The 21,927-nt window shown below is 39.8% G+C and overlaps 1 protein-coding gene across 1 annotated transcript in view; it reads right to left on the bottom strand.

Moving 5' to 3' along the window:
- Positions 1-707: 707 nt before the first annotated feature.
- The window catches only part of ca16b (carbonic anhydrase XVI b), a 99,371-nt gene continuing 78,151 nt past the window's right edge, over positions 708-21,927 (bottom strand). Inside the window, exons 9-29 of the mRNA XM_056393438.1 lie at positions 20,937-21,121; positions 18,448-18,556; positions 18,305-18,354; positions 17,457-18,201; positions 16,320-16,458; positions 13,516-13,607; positions 11,411-11,502; positions 10,249-10,345; positions 10,050-10,132; positions 9,468-9,602; positions 9,230-9,364; positions 7,860-8,032; positions 7,583-7,718; positions 6,327-6,473; positions 5,774-5,867; positions 5,155-5,231; positions 4,839-4,967; positions 4,506-4,652; positions 4,241-4,383; positions 3,053-3,188; positions 708-2,271 (exon numbers count right to left, since the gene is read on the bottom strand). Coding sequence (XP_056249413.1) covers positions 2,125-2,271; positions 3,053-3,188; positions 4,241-4,383; positions 4,506-4,652; positions 4,839-4,967; positions 5,155-5,231; positions 5,774-5,867; positions 6,327-6,473; positions 7,583-7,718; positions 7,860-8,032; positions 9,230-9,364; positions 9,468-9,602; positions 10,050-10,132; positions 10,249-10,345; positions 11,411-11,502; positions 13,516-13,607; positions 16,320-16,458; positions 17,457-18,201; positions 18,305-18,354; positions 18,448-18,556; positions 20,937-21,121 — 3,191 coding nt within the window. The 3' untranslated portion in view covers positions 708-2,124. The remainder of the gene's footprint in view (positions 2,272-3,052; positions 3,189-4,240; positions 4,384-4,505; positions 4,653-4,838; positions 4,968-5,154; positions 5,232-5,773; positions 5,868-6,326; positions 6,474-7,582; positions 7,719-7,859; positions 8,033-9,229; positions 9,365-9,467; positions 9,603-10,049; positions 10,133-10,248; positions 10,346-11,410; positions 11,503-13,515; positions 13,608-16,319; positions 16,459-17,456; positions 18,202-18,304; positions 18,355-18,447; positions 18,557-20,936; positions 21,122-21,927) is intronic.

Consider the following 21,927-nt stretch of genomic DNA (forward strand, 5'->3'; position numbering starts at 1 on the left):
AAAGAAACTACACTGCCTATAAAAAGTAGTCCCTATACCATTTGGACTTTTTCACATTTTAGCATGATTAGCAATTTTGAATCACAGTGGATGTAATTTGGGATGTTTTTGGCACATCAAAATAAAAATATTACTCTCAAAGTCAAAGGAAATTTATAAAACAATGACCTGAGTAGAAAATAAAAAAACATAAAACTGATTTGAAGTCTAATTTCCCAAAACCACAATGTGAAGGCAGATAAATATTCCAACAAATCAGTGACAAGTCTACTGAAAAGTACCAATAAAGAGAGGAATAAAGATGATTTCCAAGGCACTGAATATCCCTAAAACGATCGTAAGAACAGAAAGAGTATGGCACAGCTTTAAATCTGATGAGTGCAGGTCATCCTCAAAAGAAAGAGAAAGAGCACTAGTGAGGCCACTGAGAGGCCAGAGGGCTCGGTGAAGGAACTGCAGCACTTCATGGCTGAGACATAGCAGGAGACATTTCTCAGTCGAAGGTTCACGATAAAGTCAATAGTGAAAAAGCTCACGTGAAAGCACAAGGGAAAACATGTTGAATGTTAACCAAACCCTTCACATGAGAAAAAACACACCATCAAAACCAGGAAGCCTCGTGAGGATGTCCCTCTGCATCAGGCTCCGCAAGGCTTGTGAAGGTAGAGAATATAGTATAAAAAAAAATAAAAAATCCTGCTGCAATCTCTGGGAGAACTGCAAGTTTATTTTCCTTCAAGACAAATATGAAGCCAAAACTATGCAGTAGTGTTTTTAAAAACAACAATTTTAATGTCTTGGGTGACAAAATAAGAGTCCAGACCTCAATCCAGTCCAGAATTAATGGCAGGAGTTGAGCAATGCTGCCTCAGTCACAGAGTTTGACAGAAGAAAGAGAGAAATGCAGTGTCCAAATGTACAAAATGTACAATGCTGATACAGACCCATCTACAAAGATCATAATAGTTGTAGTAATTTTTGCCAAAGGTTCCTATAATAATTATTGTCTCGTAGGTGGTGAACACTTGCACAATCAATTTTGTACTTGTATTCAATTTCGATCCATTTGTGGACATTTGTTTTCACTTTGACATTGTTTTTTTCCCCTCTTAAATCAATGTCAAAAATAAATAATAATATATCATAATCATATCCACTGTGATTCAATGTTGCAAAACAAAACATGAAAAACTTTGTGTGGGGTGAATACTTTTTGTAGGCACTGCATTGTGTCAATACAGATACTTATTACATGTGTTACAACAGCTGAGCTTTGATAGCTGAGATTAGAAAAGCGGAAAAATAAAACATGGAGCTGTGTAGGCAATTCATGATAAGCTACAGAATCTCCAAAAATATGAATCTACACCAAGGCCAGTGGACAAATACATGTAGGCAAAAGTACTAAAAAAAACAGAACAAAAAAGAAAAAAAAAACAACAACATTGGCTGGCTATTAAGGATATAATATATATATATATATATTACAAAACAATATAACAATATAAATCCCTGTAAAAAGCAATAAATGTTCACATTAGATGTTGTAACACACTTTAACAAAATAAGCCATAAGTACATTATACAAGACAGCAGTGAGATATTTGGACAATATATGAATATTAGGCAGGTAAGAGTCTCTTCACGTGTGATAAAGAGCTTCACGCATGTGGAGCGAAGCCTGAAAACAGTTAGTTTGATCGAGGTGACAAAGTGACATAATGCATGCTGGGCTACGTTGTGATGCGATGTTCATCTTTGAGACATTATTGTAGGTGGATCGCCTTAACTCTCCTGGTCTTCATGCTTCAGGTTCGTCTCATTGCGGTCCAAAGATCCCAGTTTCGTCATGTAGCCAGGATTTAACTCGCTGGATTTAGGCAGTAACACTGATAGTATAGTGCAAACTGGACAGAGCTGCTTTTTCCTCACGTCAACTTAAACAGGTGCAAACGCTCAGCAGGATAACATTTAAGACAAGAAATAAAGGGCAAAAACATAAATATCAAAAAACATTTATCAGTATAAAAAGTAATAAGGTTATTCATTTAATCAATAGTCTGGCAAAAAAGGCCTCAGAAAAGTTCTCAGATTTTTACAAATTAAGTGCCCGTAAGAATGTCCTCAGACGAGCGACTCCAAGCTCTCTGCAGGGTCCGACTCATCTGCAATCACCACCACTCCATTAGTGTCCATGTGCATGGGGCTCAGGCCACACTCTCTGTTACCGACCAGGCTGAGCATGGCTTTGTAAAGGTACTGGTACTCCTCCTGTGCACATAAACACAAACACAGAACAGGTTAAGACTATAGATCGTCCCCTATGGTATAATGTTAAACTAAAAAAGTGTTAGAAAAATGACTGCATTAATCATTATTTTAGACATAAACACTGAATCTAATGTAAAAGGGGTCACTCTTGACAAATAAAAAAAAACAAAAAAACGTTTTGAAACCCACTGCACACAACCTGTCAAACACCAAATGACAGACAAATAGTGTCTGTGACCCACAAAACAGAGTGAAATGGAGAGTGAAAATTGGATTTCATTTACTTATATTACTTATATCCCAAGTTAATGCTAATGTTGATGATAAAGTGGCTATGAAGTAATATCAGAAATGTTAGCTTGTTGGGTTTTTTTGCTGCCCCCTAGTGGCAAAAATGATTTAATGCAGCTTTAAATGTTCCTCTATGATAAAAAAGCAGGATTAATAGATTTTTTTTGGCCACCTGAGAGCAGCAGAACAAGCAGCAAACGCTGACAAATTATTAGTTTATACTTTTGATATCAGCTTTTATGCTGAAAGCAGCCATCTGCTGCAGCTGCAAGCAACATCGAAAACTGCTGTTGGCCTGAAAACCAAAAGAATTAGTAAATGAAAAAGGCTACAGAGAGCTAAGGGGAAAGAGGTGGGTTAATAACTATCTGTGTCCACCGCTATGAGCGACCCCTTTAACACTACATGTAGTCATTTGATTGTTGGTATAAAATCATTGGATCATTGGACAAATGATGAGCCCAGATCCTTCCTGTTCACATAAACTTACTATATCAGTGAAGACTCCCGGCCTCATGAGATTGATCATCTTAGCCACCTGATAGATGTCGACACATCCCTCATTCTCCAGCTGCTGGGACAGTGTGGTGAGGGCGCAGAGCATTCCTGCTGACACTGCTCCATACCTGAGTGGAAAAATTCTGAATCAGCTCTGTAGGACTTGTTCCTGTCTCAAACAGCCTTCTGTTCATGTGTTATTAAACACTATGAATACTCCATCACTTCAAATGATACATGTGACAAATGACTTCAAACGTGTAAGGCTGTTTTCTGGTGTGTAGTTTTAGTGTTCAGATCTCATCATCACCTTTACTAATTGCAGACTGTTATGTTATTAACTTAAGTATACTCCTCTGTAACCAATAGGTAAAAAAATACACTGCAGTTAATTAATGGATAAAATGTCTGATACAAGCCACCTCTCTCATACAGTTGGTACCATTTATATTACACTAACATGATGCACAATTGCATCATGTTAGTGTAACATAAATGGTATAAATGGAAGCGGAGACAGAGTGGCCTGTTATTGAGTCTGTGACAATGTCAGATACAGCCCTAACTGTCTAGCGGCAAGTCACAACATACATTATCTCAAGGCATTTCGCAGAGCAAGGTCAACTATTACACTGTTATTGAGAGAAACCCAACAGTTTCCTCCATGAGCAAACACTTGGCAATGGTAGAGAGGAAAACTCCCTTTTAACAGGAAGAAACCTCCAACAGAATTGGACTCGGGGTGGGCGGCTGTCTTTTATGCAGTTGAGAGAAGAGAAATGGGGAATTCAATGATGAAGAGTATTCAAGTCACTTATGTCCTCACTAATAGCAGCTGTGCTGCTGTAGGCACAGAGGTCCGTAGGAAAGACATCAGCTAGCAATCACTGTAGAAGCTGTTATGGTTGCCTGGTTACTAAGAGAATTTAGAGAGCCTTATTTACCATCTTACTAATACAGACTGTACATTTTAGCAAGGACAACTCAAAAGCAATTAAGGAACAAGATTCTTTAACCACTTGTGAACCCTTAAAATCCAGATCCAGATGCAGCCTTTGGGCTTTGCAAAGCACGTAAAACAGTAAGCAAAACCTTATTAAAATCATTTGGTGTGTTTGCCCCTACAAGTTAACTCTCCCTGTGCTGAAAGAGGACAACAAAGAAGTAAATTCAATCATACTCATCGTGCACGATGGTGGGACCATCACGGGTCATGGCCTCCTCCTTGATGACACTGATGAGCTCGAAGGTGCTGCTGAGAGGGGCGTCAGGGTTCGGCCATTTAGGGCACTGAAAATGTCTCACCTCCAGAACGTAGTCGTCCTGTCACACATAGGAGAGTACACACATGACATGACATAAATAATGTTATGGCTGGGATTCTTCATGTCACAATCATAAAAACATTAAGTATGGTGTAGGTAACGATGCAGAGGAGCCCGTACCTGTGTGGCCTCTAAGATGAAGTCGTGGATGATGATCTGCTCCTCGTTGGAGAGGCACAGTCTGTCCTTACTGATGAGTGTGACAGTGAAGGCGATGCAGTTCATGGCCTCTTCCCGACTTGGCCAGTAAACAAATTCATCCTCAGCCTGCAAAGAAAAAGCAATTTATTTATCAATCTTTTTCACAAATGCTTCATTTTACTGTCAATATTCTTTTTTTTCTGTGAGAATGTCAGTGTTTGTTCGACGCAGCAGAACTCAAGGACAAATAAAAAACTTGATTAGACTTTAAAAAAACAAATAAACATATTTTTATGATTCACTGTTGCGTACCAGTCCCTGGTTGTCAGGCAACATGACAATAATCTGAGCATTATGATCCCAAATCATCCTCCAGAAGTCTGTGGTAGTGTGGGGTAAGGGATGCTGGGTAATGATGAACTCGTTACTCCTGTAGTAACCCTGAAGTGACAGAGGTGAGCTGTTAGTCTTTCAGAAACATAGAACACTTATACTGATGCATGATTGTGAAAGCTAACAGAACACTGCTAATTTTCAAAGAATCTACAATAAAGAACTAACAGAATCGGTCAATAAAATTCTTCAAGAAACAAACAGTGAGCAAGGATAAAGAAGCTGGACATTGTACCATTATGTAGGATGCATTAATGTAATCTGTTCCTTTCATTCCAGGCAGAGTGGTGAGTCCGACCCTTGCTCGCTCCGCTGTAGAGTGGCAGGGAGATGGAAAGACACACTTTAAATCACAAACCAGGGCTCTATAATATTGCACTGGCTGATAATGCACACATTCATTACCAGTCCTCACTGTTGCTATAGCAACAAGTATCTCCTTTTCCCCTGTCTGGGAGCCGAGAACGCATATAAAGATTAACTTATAGGATTATGGAAATAGATTCTAATTTTGGAATATGAACTGTCGTTAATAATTTACTGACTGGAAACTGTAGAAAACTACCTTAGAAAATGTCCTGATTCTCATTCCAATTGTCTCGAATTTCAAAAAACAGGGAAAAGTACTCAACACTTGACAGATTTTTTTTGTAATGAAAACCCTTTTAATGCATTTTTACTCATCTTTTCAAGACAGCTGCCAATATTAATTATTATGCAAACCCACGCTAACCAACCCTCGTGGCACCCCTGAATGCAGACTGAGGCAGCTGTACATGTTCGATATGACCTTGCTTGTCCAAAACCACAGCTCAGTTGCAAGCACGCTGTGGTAAAACAGATAAGATACTCACAGGGAACCACTGAGGAATTGCGGTTCTTCTCCTTGTTGCAGTCTTTGTGGGCGCTAAAGCACTCCACAAAGCGCGTGTTGCACTGAGTCAGCAGCTGGTGAGAGAGAATGCAAAGACCAGAAGATCAGAAAATCTGAATTTAGGCCTCAGAGTCACTGGAAATTAAAATTTGACATGAAAAATAAGATATAATGTTGTTTAACAGCAAAGATTAACACCAAGTCTTTCACATTAATAAAGAGCCTGTGAAGCTCAGGAGGAATTGACATTATGCGGGAGCAATTAGTTTGTCTCTGCTGAAGTTGAAATAGCAGGAGCTTGATGAAACATTCATCAAGCTTTGCATAAGTCAGCAGGGGTGACAGACACGACTTTATTATAGCCAACATCAGAGACGCTCTCAGTCTATTCCCGTCAGGAAATGGAAAGCCTCCGTGCACTCTGCTAACAAGCTTCTGATCCAAAGACCGCCTCAATTTCAGCTGGTGTTGCCACTGCAGACGGTGACAGATTGTCTAACCAGACCAGTCAGATGCCCAGAAGGTTTGCTCACCCTGAACTGCTTCTCCAGCCGTGTGCGGCCTGTCGAGTTGGGCATGAGAATGCTGTTGACATAACTGTGGAGCTGCCAGGCAGGCACCTCTGTCTCTCTGCTCAGGATGGCCTCCATCAGAGCATCGTGGATGAAAACATACTGCTCCTTAGGGGAGACAGGATTTAGAAAAAAAATTATAAATAACAATAACAGATTAAGAAATAAATCATCATATGAAATACATAAATATATATGTAAATACAAACAATATCAACATGCAACTTTTTAAAATTCAGTTTATTATTATGAATTTTTGCTTCCATACAGGTTTTTGAAGTTTTTTCATTTTTATTAAATTCCAGCAGTTACGTGGCAGAGCCAATTACGCAGCCTGTCTGTCTTGACTGACAGACAAAGACTGTAATGAAAAGTGGCATTATGAATTAAAATGGTCATTGGGAAAAAAGATGAATGATGATTGATAATGAAATTGTAACATTTTATGATAATAATCATGTATCTAATATTCATTTTTTATTTCATGTCTCATTTAAATGTGTTTTTTTTTCTTAATTCTGAATGTTCTAGATCTCCTTTAGAGGGACACAGAAGAGGAAAAATGCTTAGACAAATAAAGTGAAAAATGTACAGGGAAACAACCAGGGCATTTAGCTCAAAATTTACACTGAAGTACTTGTATCAACAAAACAATTAGATATAACAGACAATTAAAATACTTCACATTTACTTTAAATGATTTATTCATGTAATAATTAAACAACCAATTGTAAAAGAAATATTGACTTGTAAGACTGCTTGACACTTAATAGAGGAAAACCTAAACATGGTTTCACACTTACAGCAAGTTGTCTGTGGACAAACCTAATAGTGAAGGCAGGTGTAATTTAATACACATAGGGTAAGGAGGACCCAGAAATAATTATTCTATAATAAGTTATACAATCAAATACAGTGAGGTCCAAAGGTCAGAGACTACTTTACCATTCTCAGAGTTTTGAATCCTACTGTATAAAACTGTGGCCTGAGGACAACCAGTGCGGAACTATTCTAGTGTTATACATTCATCTGTATTGTGGTGAGTATATATCAGTTTGTACTGCGTTGCAATGAAATTGCATCAAGTATGACCTTTACTTGAGCCAAACTGAGCAGCTTTTATAACTCCCCATCCATCTTTAATCCTAGATGACCTTTTTTAATGTAGGAGAAGGAACCCAGTTTCCCAGCTCAACTGATGATTTAGGGCTTCTTACCTCAGTCTGGACTAGGTAGTTGCGTTGTGTGCGGATATGTTTGAGAAAATCCAGGACGCTGACTGTGCTTTTGTCCTTGATCTGTTGCAGCATGCTGTCAATGACAATGTACGTTCCTGTGCGCCCAACCCCTGCACTGAAGAGCAGAGAGCAAAAAGCGACATGAGCATAATGGCAGGCCCATAGAGGGAGCTGTTAACCAGGTCAGCAAAGACGAGAGAATAACACTCATAAGTAAAACTCATTTAGCTTGGAGCTTGGGTATAATGAACTGTACCTGCAGTGAACCAAGACAGGTCCCATGTCTGCAGTGCGAGCCGCTGATGAGCGGTTGATGAAGGTGAGCACAGGGAGGGTGTACTCCGGTACTCCCATGTCAGGCCACTGAGTGTAGTGATACTGGACCACGATACGTTCATTTAGCTTCCCTTTTGGATTCCCCTTTTGGCCCTGAAACGTAAGAGCAGACAGGACCTTGGTGAGAATACAATACAATACAGACCCTTCATTTACTGTGCATGGAGTTCACTATGTGAAGATTTATGCATCACTAAACCACCACCCAAACTAGTTCTTATGCGGAGATTAGATATTAGTTGTTCAACTGCCAGGTGTAATTGTTGTGTAGCTGATTGAAACAACTTACAAAACAAAAGTGCTAATATGACTCATTAAGGTTCAATATTGAATGTAATCAATGAACGAAATATAACACAACATACCTCAAATTATAAAACATAGATATTAATGAGGTTAGTGTAATCGGATTGTTCTCACTCAAATGAATACCTCTAACTCTCAAACACACATTTCTCCCTGTACACAGAGATGAATAAAATGGTCATATCTACAAAGGATTAGCAGATGAGTTTAATATTCTACTTGGCCCATAAAACTGTTTGTTTTAAATTGGTCGATGCTGTAGATGTTTCCGAGCCAACAATAAGGTGCTATGGTGTTTACTAGATAGGACATTCATTAAAAGAGTTCTCCACTGATTTAGCATAGCACATTGGTAACATTGTTGACGCACAGTTTAAAACAAAAAGTAAAACCTAAGATATTGTCTTTTTTTCCCCATGCATTCTTCAAAACCTGGCGCCCACATTGCCCACAATCCAACTTGACCCCCAATAGTCCAGTTCGAGACTTGGGTGTGTTTTGCTAGAAGCAGCTAATGTAGCCTTGAGTCTCTAGTCTCAAGCAGAGATGAGGAGCAGGTTTGGTAAACTCTCCTCTTTTTAACTTCACACACCCAGTTCTTTTTTTTAATTCTCAAATTTGTAGTCTTCAGACCCAACCAACGCTGACTCAAGTGACATCACTTGAGGACATTTCTCTGACTTCACACAGCTCCCTCTGGAGCCACACAAGGCTTTATACAACTTTTTTTTTTTTTCACATATGCAGCTGCACTCCTCAGACTTTGATGTGTAAAATCAGAGGAATTTTAATGGTGCAACCTGATTTAGTTAATCACTAGTTTGAAACTTAAGAGTAGAAACTTAAAACTTAGGAAGGACTTTAGACAGAAAATTAAGAATAGCTGGTCCAACCTGATTCCGGTTCAAAAAGCAAAAACTCATTAAACAAAACATCTGAAGAAGATTCACAAGTGAGAATAAAGTGTGTCGGACTTTTAGTTACCTTTTTAACTTTAGTGTTCCTTATAAGGAAACGCCGCAGTGTGTAGCAGGCGTGCACTTTGGTGCTTTTCAGCGTCACCACAATGTTTCCATACTGCTCACTGTTCTCTGTCGGCCAGTACTGGTCACATTTCCTCTGAGGGACACAACACACGCAATGAATGATATTTTAACATGTCAGAAACACAGGTATACATTGATTTCTGTTTTCAGTTTGTGAATGATGGAATTGAACCTACTCTCCCTTTCTCCACCAGGTTTGTGATCATGATGATGATTCCAGTGTTCTGCTCCCATACCATCCTCCAAAAATCCTCAAATGTAGACTTGAGAGGACCCTGAGCAGCTATATACGCTCTGGGACGGTTGTATCCCTGGAACAGGAGAGTGGTGGAATATTGTTACCAGTAAGATGCAATCAATGTTGTATCAATTACCCACAACCCCTGGTAGAGCTTATGTGACTGGTTTACTGACACAAGACATTAATAGGTCATGAAATCCACTCCTTCATCTGACAGAAAATGTAAATTCTTATACATTAATCAATATTGTAAAAATAGATACCAAATTCGTATTGTTCTCGCTGTCGATTTTTATGATTTTGATACCTCAATTGATATTTTAAATAAAGCAGTCAGCATGGCATTTAGCACCATGAATAATTCTTTTCACAACGCACTCTTGTTTCATTCATGACAGCGACAAGCAGGGGGATTTCACAACCTTTCACACACAAAAAAAGGAAACCTAATAAGATCTTCATGAAGAAGACTAAACCTTGAATGATTCTAACATGTCAAGTGGTTGGTAAAACTCACATCCACATAGTTGGCATTGATGTAATCTGAATGTTTTGCATCTTTCCCTGCCAGGGCTCGTAATTTCACCCTGCTGTGGTCATCTAGGGAAAGCATTGACATATTTGGGTGAATTATTAAAAGGATGAAAACGTGTTATTAAAACATTATTGGATTCCGCAGCAGTAGACATCATAATCAGATTTTACAGCTGACTCACAGGCCACAATGTTGATGTATCGGTTTTTGTGCTTGTTGTCAGGATGATTGGAATGCTCTGCTGTAATTTTCAGGTCTGCTGTCGAGCGTTGGACCTCCTGGAGAGAGGGAGACATAGGCAGATGGATTTTGTTAAATAAGGATAAAAGATGTAATGAATTACCCTTGGAAAGGGAATTATATTTACTTAAACTGTGACAGTGTTTTCATTAAAAACTGCATGTTTTTATTTCTTGAAGTAAAACTTCTCAGATTTCATCTTTTTGTGATACTATTGATCTTGAAAGGGAAACTTGTCTTGTGTTTTGGTGCTCTCTGCATGAGGAGCTCAGAGCTCAGGGTGAAGTTTAAAGCTGAAACTCTGACAGGGATTCAGGGTCTCAGTTAAGGGTGCTTCAGCAGAGCAGATGTTTACTACCACTGGGTTTTGAACTCACGCCTCCAGTAGGACGGCCTTCTTCTCTTCTTATTTACTACACCACAGTGCACCCACCCCTAAAATACTACAATTATTTCCAACACAGTTTCATTGTGGTGCATTTGAAAAATTATGCACAAAAGCTTCACATCAGATGACCCCAATTAGAAGGAGTCCTTTAAGGGGTGAAGCTTCTGCCTCATTCTTTAACCTGGCTACACAGTTAGTGTGTTCCCATCCAGTCAACCAGCAGACAGACCTTCTCTAATTACCCCTGTATCGCTTGATCTTTCTCTCCATCTTTCTCACAACCATCTGTTCAAAATTAGCAACCCTGCACACAAACATAGGAGCAGCATGCTAACATGCTCACAATGTCAATACTAACATGCTTATGCTGTGCAGATATGTTTGACATGTTAAACATCTTAGTCTAGTATCTTGTGGTACAGCTAAGGATGATGGGAATGTCAGCAAATAAGCTAAGATATTTAGTCGTAAACCAAAGCACTGGACAAATTTAATTAATTTTGACCTGAAAAATCAGGGGATCACCAAAGTTATTATAATTTGTCCTTAGGCGAATATGAAAGTGTTTTATGGCAATCCATCCAATAGTTGCGGACACTTTACTAAAAAGCACAAATGTCAGCATGACTAAAAACTACAAATGTACTTTTATTTATTCTGCAGCCTGAGTTAAACACTGTAGCAAAGGTTCACAGTGCTCCAAAAAAAAGCATACCTCAAATTCTTCAGCGAAACCTTGTAGGGTATTCTTATAGAGCTCCATGATGTGTTTAACAAACTGCTTAACAGGGATGGCCTCCATGTCGTCTGCAGGAGAAACAGAACTGTTAGCAAAGTCCCAATTACTGTGTGTGGTTGATATCCTGCTTAATCAGGGGTAAGTTATTAGCAGCTATGTGTAAAGAAAAGAAAAAAAAATTTAAAAAAGAAAAAAAATTTTTTTTTTATTGCATTTCATCGCAAACGTTTAACATTACTATTTTGAGTATTTATAGGAGGGAGCATCTGTCTCATCTGAGCCAAATCAGCCCCAAATCACACACAAGGGATCTCTGATAAGGCTGGTCACCATCACACAGGGACAATAGTGCAGGGTACCCAGCTGTCATTGCTGCTGACACTGGCCACTGCCTTAACTAATACACCCTTGCAGCTGGGGCCTTTAGGGCTCTTGCTTGCCTCAGTGATTACAGCATAAGGGTGGACTCTGGTTTGTTAATCTGTTCATTTATCAAAATGTCTTTCTTTCTAGACTTATCACTACAGCCGAATCACTTCATCAAAATTGTTCTGGGTGAAATGTGGCTTTAGAAGCTAGAAATTGAATTTAACTAAGGTTGATTAGGCACAATTTTAAATAAAACTGTACAAAGGTATGTTCAAACGTGTGCTTGAATATCCCACAAAGTTTCATGCAATATCAATATTTTTAACATCCATTTAAAACATCTAAATATTAAATACATAAATAAATTGAAATAAGTCTACAAATATCTATCAAGAGAAATAATCGAAATCCTGAGCCCTTAATGAAATTCATGGAGCAGTGACTTTCTTCTACATTTCAATTTTAAACATTTCAAACAATCAACTATATGGTCAGTCATTCAGAATATGTGTGCTCTGCGATAAACACCACAGTTTGGAAGAAAGTAGAAGAAAAAGAAGGGGAAGAGGAAGTAAAGGGAGAAGGAATGAAAAGCCAAAGCAATAAAAGCCGAATGAATGCAGAGTCAATACTGGCGTCAACTGTGCTCTTTAACTACGATATCACAGTCTTGAAATGTCCCTGAGCTTCAAGCGACTGTGAAAGTAAAGTCCGATATCGACTAGCTGCCACTGCACTGCTGCCTGGAACATTAAAGGCGAAGAAAAGCCAGTCACACAACTCCCACAGAGCTGCTCCCAGAGTCATTTCACATGTAAATGAACAGAAACTGACTGAATGCAGACATCAAGGTAATAGAGAAAACCATTTGAAAACAGTTAATGGTGACTTTTGGATGTGTGCTGTATCAGTAGACATAAATCACTTAAAGTGAAGATTCATTTGTCATTTTGGTGATTTTTTTCAGTTTCAGTAATAGAATTTTAATGAGAGATTTAATAGAATAGATTTTCAAAGTTTATTTTTGGCTAGGGTGTGCTGTAGAACTGGAACATCTACAACAGTGGTTCTTTTACCTTTTTTGTTACACAGCACCGTCAGATGAACTCAAGTACCCCTTCATCAACACCATAATTTTTTATTAATTACTCCAACCACTTATCCATTACTTTCAGCTTTTGCCATTTATCCACCACTTTAAACTAACGATTTTAACAGTTTATCCATCACTGTAAGCTACCTATTATCCAAAACTTTAAGCTACTATCAATCACTTTAAACTAACTACTATCCATCACTTTAAGCTAACTATCATCAATCACTTTAAGGTAAGTATTTTAACTGTTTATCCATCACTTTAAGCTAACTAATTTCATTTCCTTTACTCTTTGCTAACTATTTTAACTGTTTATCCATTATTTTTAGCTAGCCGTTTCAATTTCTCTGCTTGCTTGCTTAATAGACTTTTTTTTTTTTTCCCAGATTTGTAAAGCTATCCTACGATGTTGTCACGTATCCCAAAGCAAATGCAGAAGTAAACCCTGGGGTAAACAAGTACCACACAGCATGTAACACAAATACCCCTGGTTGGGAATCACTGATCTAAAAACGGTAACTAACAGTGACTTTTAGGTATACTTTGACATAAAATTATGGATATTTGAACACTACGTGTATGAATATTCTAATGTAATGAATAAAACATGGCTCACCTGGTATAGGAATGACTGGAATATTCTCATTGGCCACCACCCGTGGAGAACTGCTCTCCTCCACATAGAAGTGAGCTGTCTGGAAAAATCTCCTACAGGGACACAGAGAGAGCAGCACAGTGGGATGAAGCACAGTGAAACCACACACTATCAGCATAGATAATGCCACAGTAAAGTGTATTAGGGAGTCATTATCTCATTGTTTCAGATCCAGTCTGTTAAAATTAGCATCCGAATGTTGAATAGAATGACACAAGAACGACAGAAAACTGCTAATGAAAACCCCAGAGTAGTTGGGACACAGCTGATCGCACACTGATAGAGTGGCTCCTGGAAACACAGTCTGAGTTGACTACAGGGAACAGGTAAACAACTCTCAGCGACACACAGCACAGCACTAAATTTAGCTCTTTATTCAAACTAAAGACAACTAATCTAAACACATTCCTTCCCCCCAGATTCCCTCTCCGGGATAACACACCAGTTTTAAAAATATCTTGATACATTTTGAGGACAACAAAAATCAAAATTATAAGGTGAATTTTTCTAGAGAAAAACAACTTTGTTTTGATCCGATGAAAGTTTTGCAACCCAACACTTGCCCATAGGTAATTGACAATGTATACACTGTTGGACGATTTCTCCCATATTCACAGTTCAAAGTATTAAAAGTCACAGACTGAAAGTCTTGTCAAATCACTGCTAAGTACTAATAGCCTGAAGGAAGCCATGGGTTATTTAAAGAATATCTCAGTTATTCATCCATATTACACATTTGTAAAAAGGTCAATTTTGGCTACATTCCAGCTTCAGTGTGTCCTTCAAAAAATTCAACAACTTTAACATGATGTAAGTAGTAATCCCAAGGTCCTCCTTGCATATTCTCTCCAGCCTCAACCTTCTCCTCATCACACACATATATACACAATGTATATAAATGTATGCATATAAAAGTCCCATATTTCATCCCAGTGCCAGCATTTCCCTTGTTTAATCCTACCTGTACTTGATGCAGAGGAGGGAGCAGATGCTAGTCATTCTTTAAGACAGATGGAACAAAAATAAAAAGGCTGCACTGCATTTAAAAGATATAGAAAGAGAGATGGAGGGAAAGAGAGAAAGAAGGAGAGGGGAGGGTAAAAAAACAAATGGGGGAGGAGAGCTCCCCCCTGGCTTGCGTCACAGCCTCCCAATCTAATGGCTCCCCGTGGGTGTAGATGTGGTGCAGGTAATGAACCAGCATAGTCGACACCTTCTCCCTAACTCTCTCCCAGGCTCTCAGAAGAATAGTTTGCTTTCGGGAAATGGAAATGGAATGAAATAAAGCTTTCTGAATGAATGTCAGGTGTAAAGAAACTGGAGTTAGGCATCCCATTTAACACCGGCATCACCCAGTCACTAACACAGTATGGGATTTGTTCTCAGTTCAACATCTGTGAGTTTTCAACAAACACCTCAAGCTTCAGAGGCTTCCAGATGTGTTCTGTAACTGCAGCAATTAATTCCACTGTAGATAGACTCATAACCCAAGACTATCCAAACATGCAAAAATAAAAAAAGCTAAAAATAACACAAGCTTATTAAACTTCAGTCGATGGTCCATTGATTACATATTTTTAAATATATATTTATGAATCAAATGGATTATGATATTAAGTTGTTAATGACCAAAACATCTGTGAGCAGAGACATTCGCTTAGTTTAATAGCTGCACTGTCACCAAGAGAGACTTCGCAGAGCATGAAGAGTAAAGACAGTGTGAATGGGTTGATTTCATCTTCCATCATGGTCTTTTCCCCAGGGGAAGCAGAGATTGTCTGTGAACTGTCTGAGTTGTCACAACAACAGCTGGGATGGCCATTTCTAATCTCAAAGCTGCCCCTGCTCTTCTATTCAAATACCACAACTCTCAGTAATGCATCCATCTATTGAAACCGCTACAGTCATCTTGTTTTCAGCTGTCTGTGTTTTCATGCCTCTACAGAGCTGATAACCAGGCTTTATTTATATCACAGTCATATATTATCTGACACCATAAAATACCACAGTAGGGTGTTGTTGATGCATAAATGGTGGCTGCAGTCATCTCACATTTCGAAAAAGTATCCTAATAGATTTATAAATGCGTCAAACACATGTCCACTATTAACAAAAAAAAATAAATAAATCTCAGACTGTAAAACTACCCATCTAGGAGCAGAACCTTTGCAGACAGTAAATATGCTGGGACCAGCTGAGGAAATGGTCCACAGTGCTGTTTGTAACTCATTAGCCATCCCACATGTGCCAGTGGCCTGGCTTGTGTAATTACTGAAGCTCCAATAGCGTGGCTGGAAATTAGCCCGGCAGATGAAGACACAGCTGGGACCCCTGCTGGCACTGCAAGGCCTTCAGGTCGCCAGCTCCTCACTCGGGTGGGTGATGGGTCTGATATACAACGTGCAGGCAGGAAAGCGGTCTTACGACCAGACTGATGCGCACAAATGGAGACATGCTCTTAAAAGAGACACATCCAAACTAGACAGGTCTGAATGCCGAGCAGGCAGACCGGAAAATCCAGACATGCATGCGGTTATGTCACTTAACCTAATATGCGAGTGTGACAAGATCTATGGATGAGGTCAGTGTGGGTGAGAGGCAGCTTGCTTATTCATGATCAGCGATACACTTATCCAGGCACTTCCGTATTTAGTAGCACTTGATGTAAGATGACATTTTTACTGTTCTACAAAAGTTTTTTTTTTTTTTAAGCAGTAAAATGCCCCCTCTGGAATAAAGTTATGTATATTGAACTTTTTGCTCACCTCCAGTAGACCATCACAATCAGCAGCATTATGAGGCAAAGCAGAGTGAGAGCAGACACCACCACTAAGGGGACAATCCACACCATCCTGCCCATCCCCGGAGGAGGACTTCGGGTAATGTTGGACAAAGTGGTCCTGTCTGGAACATAATACATGCACATATTACATTGATAAAAATATTCTACTGAGTAAACACCAAACTCCTTTGTCAACCGTAATACGCATATGTGAAGGCACTGGCATGTATTTCTGTCTGCAACTGTGTCTGTTTTGATACTACCACTGGGAGTCGCCAAAGTCTGAAATTTTCAACTCCTACACACAGGGACTTCCACCTTTACCACTATTACCAAACCACTGGATCCAAAAATTAAAAGCTAAGCTCGATATTTATCTTAGTTTAAATTAAAGCTATTGAAAATAATACATCTATATGCCTATTATTGTAAAGCACACATGTTCAACATTGCATATGAACACCACTTGAGACTGATGACAATAAACCATAATGGCAATGACAGAATCTCAAACCAAACCAGCTTTGGTTTGGCGCCATCAGATTCAGATGAGCATTACAAAATGTAGTTTCCTCTGCTTGTGGAGATCATTACTTTATTTTTGCAAAATAGCAGCATGCTGAGTGACTGGTTACAGTTTTCAATCAATGTCCATGATACTTGCGCTATTTCTCACATTATGATGATGGGGACGGTAAAAAAAAAAGAAAAAAAAAATCTGGCAAAAAGAATCTTGAAAAAACGCTCTCCCTTGAAGCAAACTCTTTTGAAATATGCTTAAAGGAATTCCTCGAGGCAGAACCCCTCTGGCAGACAGCTCACTTCTGCCTTCAGGCCTCTGTGTTGTACTGACACAAAAGCCTGGAGCTTTGTCTTTGACTGAGATGGTAACCAGTGTAGTTACTGTCTTAAATCAATTTATTTGTTATGTTAAATTGGGCTCCATAACTGTTGGTAGTGTTAGCTGAATTCTGCTTTGGAGGGAAGTCTTGGCTTGTATTATATCTGACGACAAGGGAACAAGGCTTATGGAGAATTAAAAAAGGATTTTTCTGTTTGGAAGGGATGTAAACTGAAAGAAAATGGGTCTCATTTGTGCGAGAGAAAGAGAACTGCTCACCAGTGTGGACAGAGAAAGGCCAGAGACTCCTTCCATCACTCCCGCTCTTCGGAGACAGTGTGGAGCTCTGGGGAATCTGCATCTCAGCACTGACATTACGGGGCTCCTGAGTGGAGACTGTATTTACATCTGTGGGATTCTTCTCTATGTTGACCAACTGCTCATCGCTGGTGCTTGCAGGTATTGTGGTGCCTTTGACTGTAGGCCTCCCTTCCCCTTTCTCTTTGGCTGTGGATGCGGGGGTGGGTACTAAAGGCTCTTTGGCCACAGTGTGGTTCACTTGCTTTTCCTCATTATCAGGTGTAGTCTTGTTCTTTCTCTTCTTCTCATCCTCGTCGTCCTCTGGCTCCCCCTCTCCCTCGCCCTCATCTTCCCCTTCCTCACCTTTATGTGCAGGCTGGTTCTCCTCAGACGGAGAGTCTGTCTCTGAGCCCTGGGGTGCTGCCTGCTCAGTGCTGGACTTTTCAGGCGCAGCGGATGGACGGGTGGGGTTCTGAGTGGCTTGTGGAGCATGTGTGGGCCAGACAGAACTGGGCAAAGAAGAAATGACCCCTCCGCCAACGCCCAAGCCTGCCAGCAGGGAGCTTGTCACTACTGATGCCACTGTGGCCTGGCTGCCACTAGAGGAGGGGCCCATCCCCGTTGCCATGGAGACGATGGAGAAGTGGATGCCAGATGACGTCCAAGTGGAGGAACCAGAGCTTATTGGAGCCATGTCTGCCGGGGATGCTGGAGAAATCGTGGGCTGAGGGAGGTAGGCAGAGAAAAAGTGGTTACCTAACAGTAACACATGGATGTCACCAACATTACAAAATAAAATTTGCACTGCCATCTTCTGGTCAACTCACCATCCCGGTCTTCACAATACGAGACCCTTCAAATATTCTTGTTGTATTAGCTGGAAAACAAAAGAGGAAGTATTTTAAAAAAACTAATTTCATGTGTTTGATTTGTAGAAAATATTTCAAAATACATATTGACCATGAGCTACCTCTGAACAGCAGTGTTTGGCTGAAATCACTGCGCAGGTCATGTTGACATACTGCCTGCACTCTGAACAGGTACAGGATGTCAGGGGACACATTAGTGATGACTGCTTTCTGCAAGAGAAAAGACCCACATACATTTACAAAAATATTATAAGTAAGGTTTGAATCTGTAGTGAACAATCATTTAAAGTGTGGATGATGATAATTCATTTTGCCTAAAATGAAAATATACTATACTAAGCTACTGTTCTGTCAACAGTAGCTTTCACCCACAAGTTCGATGCAGTTTAAAAACCTAATTTCCTGTCTAATTTAATTGTGTTGTGCAGTTTGCAGATGGCTTTACTTATTTTAAAATTGGTCCTCAGAATGGATGGGTGATTGCCTCTGGTGTTGCAGAGCTAGTATTTCTCTAAAATAAATTCAGATAAAGGTGTCCAGAGATACAAACTGAAAATTGAAATGGAAATGAAGTGAGCAAAATAAGAAAGACTGACAGCAGAGAGAGAAGTGGAGAGAATACTGTCAGGAAAGAGACTGATCGACTGCATTTATGGAAGGAAGCTACATAGACAGAGATTACTCATGGACACATTAATCATTCTTTCAGTCAGCCAGGTAATAAATGTATAGTAATAATAATCCACAAAGCCACAAAGATGTTACCTGATGACAACAAAAAATTAATTATTAATATTAATCCATTCTTAAAAAAAAAAAGTTAATCTAAATAAAAATTGTAAAAGACAGCGAGAAGCCTCACAAATCAAAAAAGTCTCACCAGTCATTCAATGTTCAAAGTTCGAATATAGATTTTAGTAAATGACTCTACTTCATATTTGACGGCTAAGCTTCTGAAGCGAGTTATTCAACAGTATCAGGTCCTTATAGAGAATATTCTGTCATCCTCTGTCTCACACCACAGACCACAGAATAAAGAAAATGAAGACTGGGCTGCAGTGATATGACAGCTCTGCCAGAGGACCCCGGGGTGCAGTACGGCCGATGGGGAGTAAAAACATCAGTAAATGTAGTGGATGGATGCTAAAAAACAGAAATTAACCAGCACAAGAGGACTGAAATGGTTTCTCTGTTTAACACCAGATATAATTTTTGTTGCAGCTTTCTGAACAAGCAGCAGGTGAGGCATGGACTTCTGAGGGGTGCAGGAGTTCAATGAACAGTGGTAGTCAAAAGGAGAAGAAATAAATGTCAATTAATCTTAAGATGGACAGCATTGGTTTAATTCATGTGGCAGTTCTTAACCGTAGGAAGCCTGATTGCATATTCATTCCAACCTACGCGTCCAGAGATATACTGCAATCTGGGAACACCCGGAGTCTCAAAGCTTCAGTTACGAGCCTCTAAGTTCATCTTCATTAATTGGCTATTAGCTAACGCGTTGGCTAGTTTCAACCAGCAGAAATCCCTCACCGGCTTCCCACCCATGACGACGAGCACCCGCAAGGGAACTGATCCCAGGTCTCTGAACTGGTGGGCCAGTGTTTTGCCTCTGCACTGTGTATGTCTAAAGAGGCAGTCATGCAGACTGTCAAGACAGCAGGGGGTCAGTGGGCTTTAAAAGAGATACACAGCTGGGTATTGGATTCCCACAAATGGGAGGATATGTGACCAGGGAGAAAAATATATAGAATGAAAAAGAACAGCCTTGTAGGTGTAAACTCCTGCAGCGGGAAGATATATTTCTGCAGAGACAGTGAATGTTCTTTTGGAGAGATACATTAAGAACAGGAATGATAACTTAATGTTTAAGGCAGATGAACAGAATTATATATTAATGGTGTCAGAAACTGCGCAGAGATCTAAAGAACTACACTTTCACAGCTGCCTGCATTTGTTACTAAAAGAAGGCAGTTTGTGTTCAAAGAGGTGCCTCCACTCCCTGAAACCAGACTAGAATTTATCAAACGATTATTGGTTTTCATACAGCTAAAATAAAAGGAGCATATATTATAATAATAATATTTTGTTTATACTGCTTTTGTTTGAACACGCTTTAGTTAAAAGCTATCTTTGACCCAATAATACACAGACCTACTCCAGAGAATGATTCTTTTTTCTCATCATTTAAATTCAAAATTAACAGATGACAGAAAATGCTAAAACTGACAAAAGGCCACAGGTGTATTTGTCAACACATTGCACGTATATCAGTTAGAATCGTTAGTGTCCGTGACAGGCCTGTGTGTCTATTCTCAGACAGGTGAGTGACAGGGGAGTGTCCCGGACCTCATATCAACCAACAGCCACATGAAAAGTTCATCACAACCTGTCACCTCCTATACACACTGTCACTGATCCAGCCACCCTCTGATCCTGCCAGATACATCTGAGGCTCTGCAAACCAATCAGACCTGTTTAAACCACATCCATCTAAAAGAAAAAGAAAGACATTTAGAAAAAGAAAGAAATCTAGACAGTCCTTGAAAACTGCCTTGATTTCGTACGAGCGGCTGATGATGATGCTCACCATGCTCTGGTCCCCGGTCTTGGTGAAGGTATTTTCATCTGCAACATCACGTTTCACCCAGCTGTAGGAGACCATGTAACTGGTGATTGGTGGGTGGTAGATGGTCAGAGGGCGTTCCCAGCTCACCATCAATGCCGTCTGGTTCAGCGGCTGGATCTTCATGCTCACTGGGGCACTGCTGCACACTGAAAGACCGGAGAGAAGAGGAGAGTATGAAAAAAGAGCAGCATGAAAAGAAAAATGACTGATAAGAGAAAAAAAAATAAAACAACAAAACAGTGTCCATTTTCAATGTCTGAATGCAGTTGGTCAAAATGAATGGCTGTGGTTGGGAGGACTGCTTGACCACATGTATTTGAGGGTTGTTGAGTGTGTGGGCAGAATTCAGGTTGCCTTTTAAGAAACCTATCATTACTGTCTGCTGCCGACATGACTCAAAGCCATTTCGACTTGAGAGAGAGCTAGAAAGGTTAAGATATTACAGTAACTCAGTAATGAAAACACTCCTGGGGTCTTGACTAGGGTTAGGCACAACCTCAGGTGTCAAGGTAAACTGTCTAGACACTTGTCTTTCTCAAGCTACAACACTGCAAGAGATTCCAGGTAGAATACCAAACAGCAAGGCGTAGTGATAAACATGTGGTACAGATGATATTGCAACTTCCTGTCCATGCTCAATTTGCAAGATCTTGTCTATGCAACATTAAACAGGATGCAGGAGGAGGATGAAAGAAAACCTGGAAGTCAGCCTCAAGGTGGCAGTATAGGCTGCAGCATGGATGTTTACAGAGGGATATGTCAGTATGAGTAGGGGACAATCTGGACATGCTTCTCGGCACATTGGGGCAACAGCAATCAGTATCTAGTGTCAACTGACTATGTGCTCACAGGGTTTCTGCCAAATTGAAATTGTCACCACAGTTTCCTCCATTTGCACAGTGAAGCTATGGTGCAAATTATGCATCATATGTGACAGGGAGACTGGGTGGAA

Source organism: Seriola aureovittata, chromosome 2 (assembly GCF_021018895.1).
Source record: "Seriola aureovittata isolate HTS-2021-v1 ecotype China chromosome 2, ASM2101889v1, whole genome shotgun sequence".
Classification (NCBI taxonomy): domain Eukaryota; kingdom Metazoa; phylum Chordata; class Actinopteri; order Carangiformes; family Carangidae; genus Seriola; species Seriola aureovittata.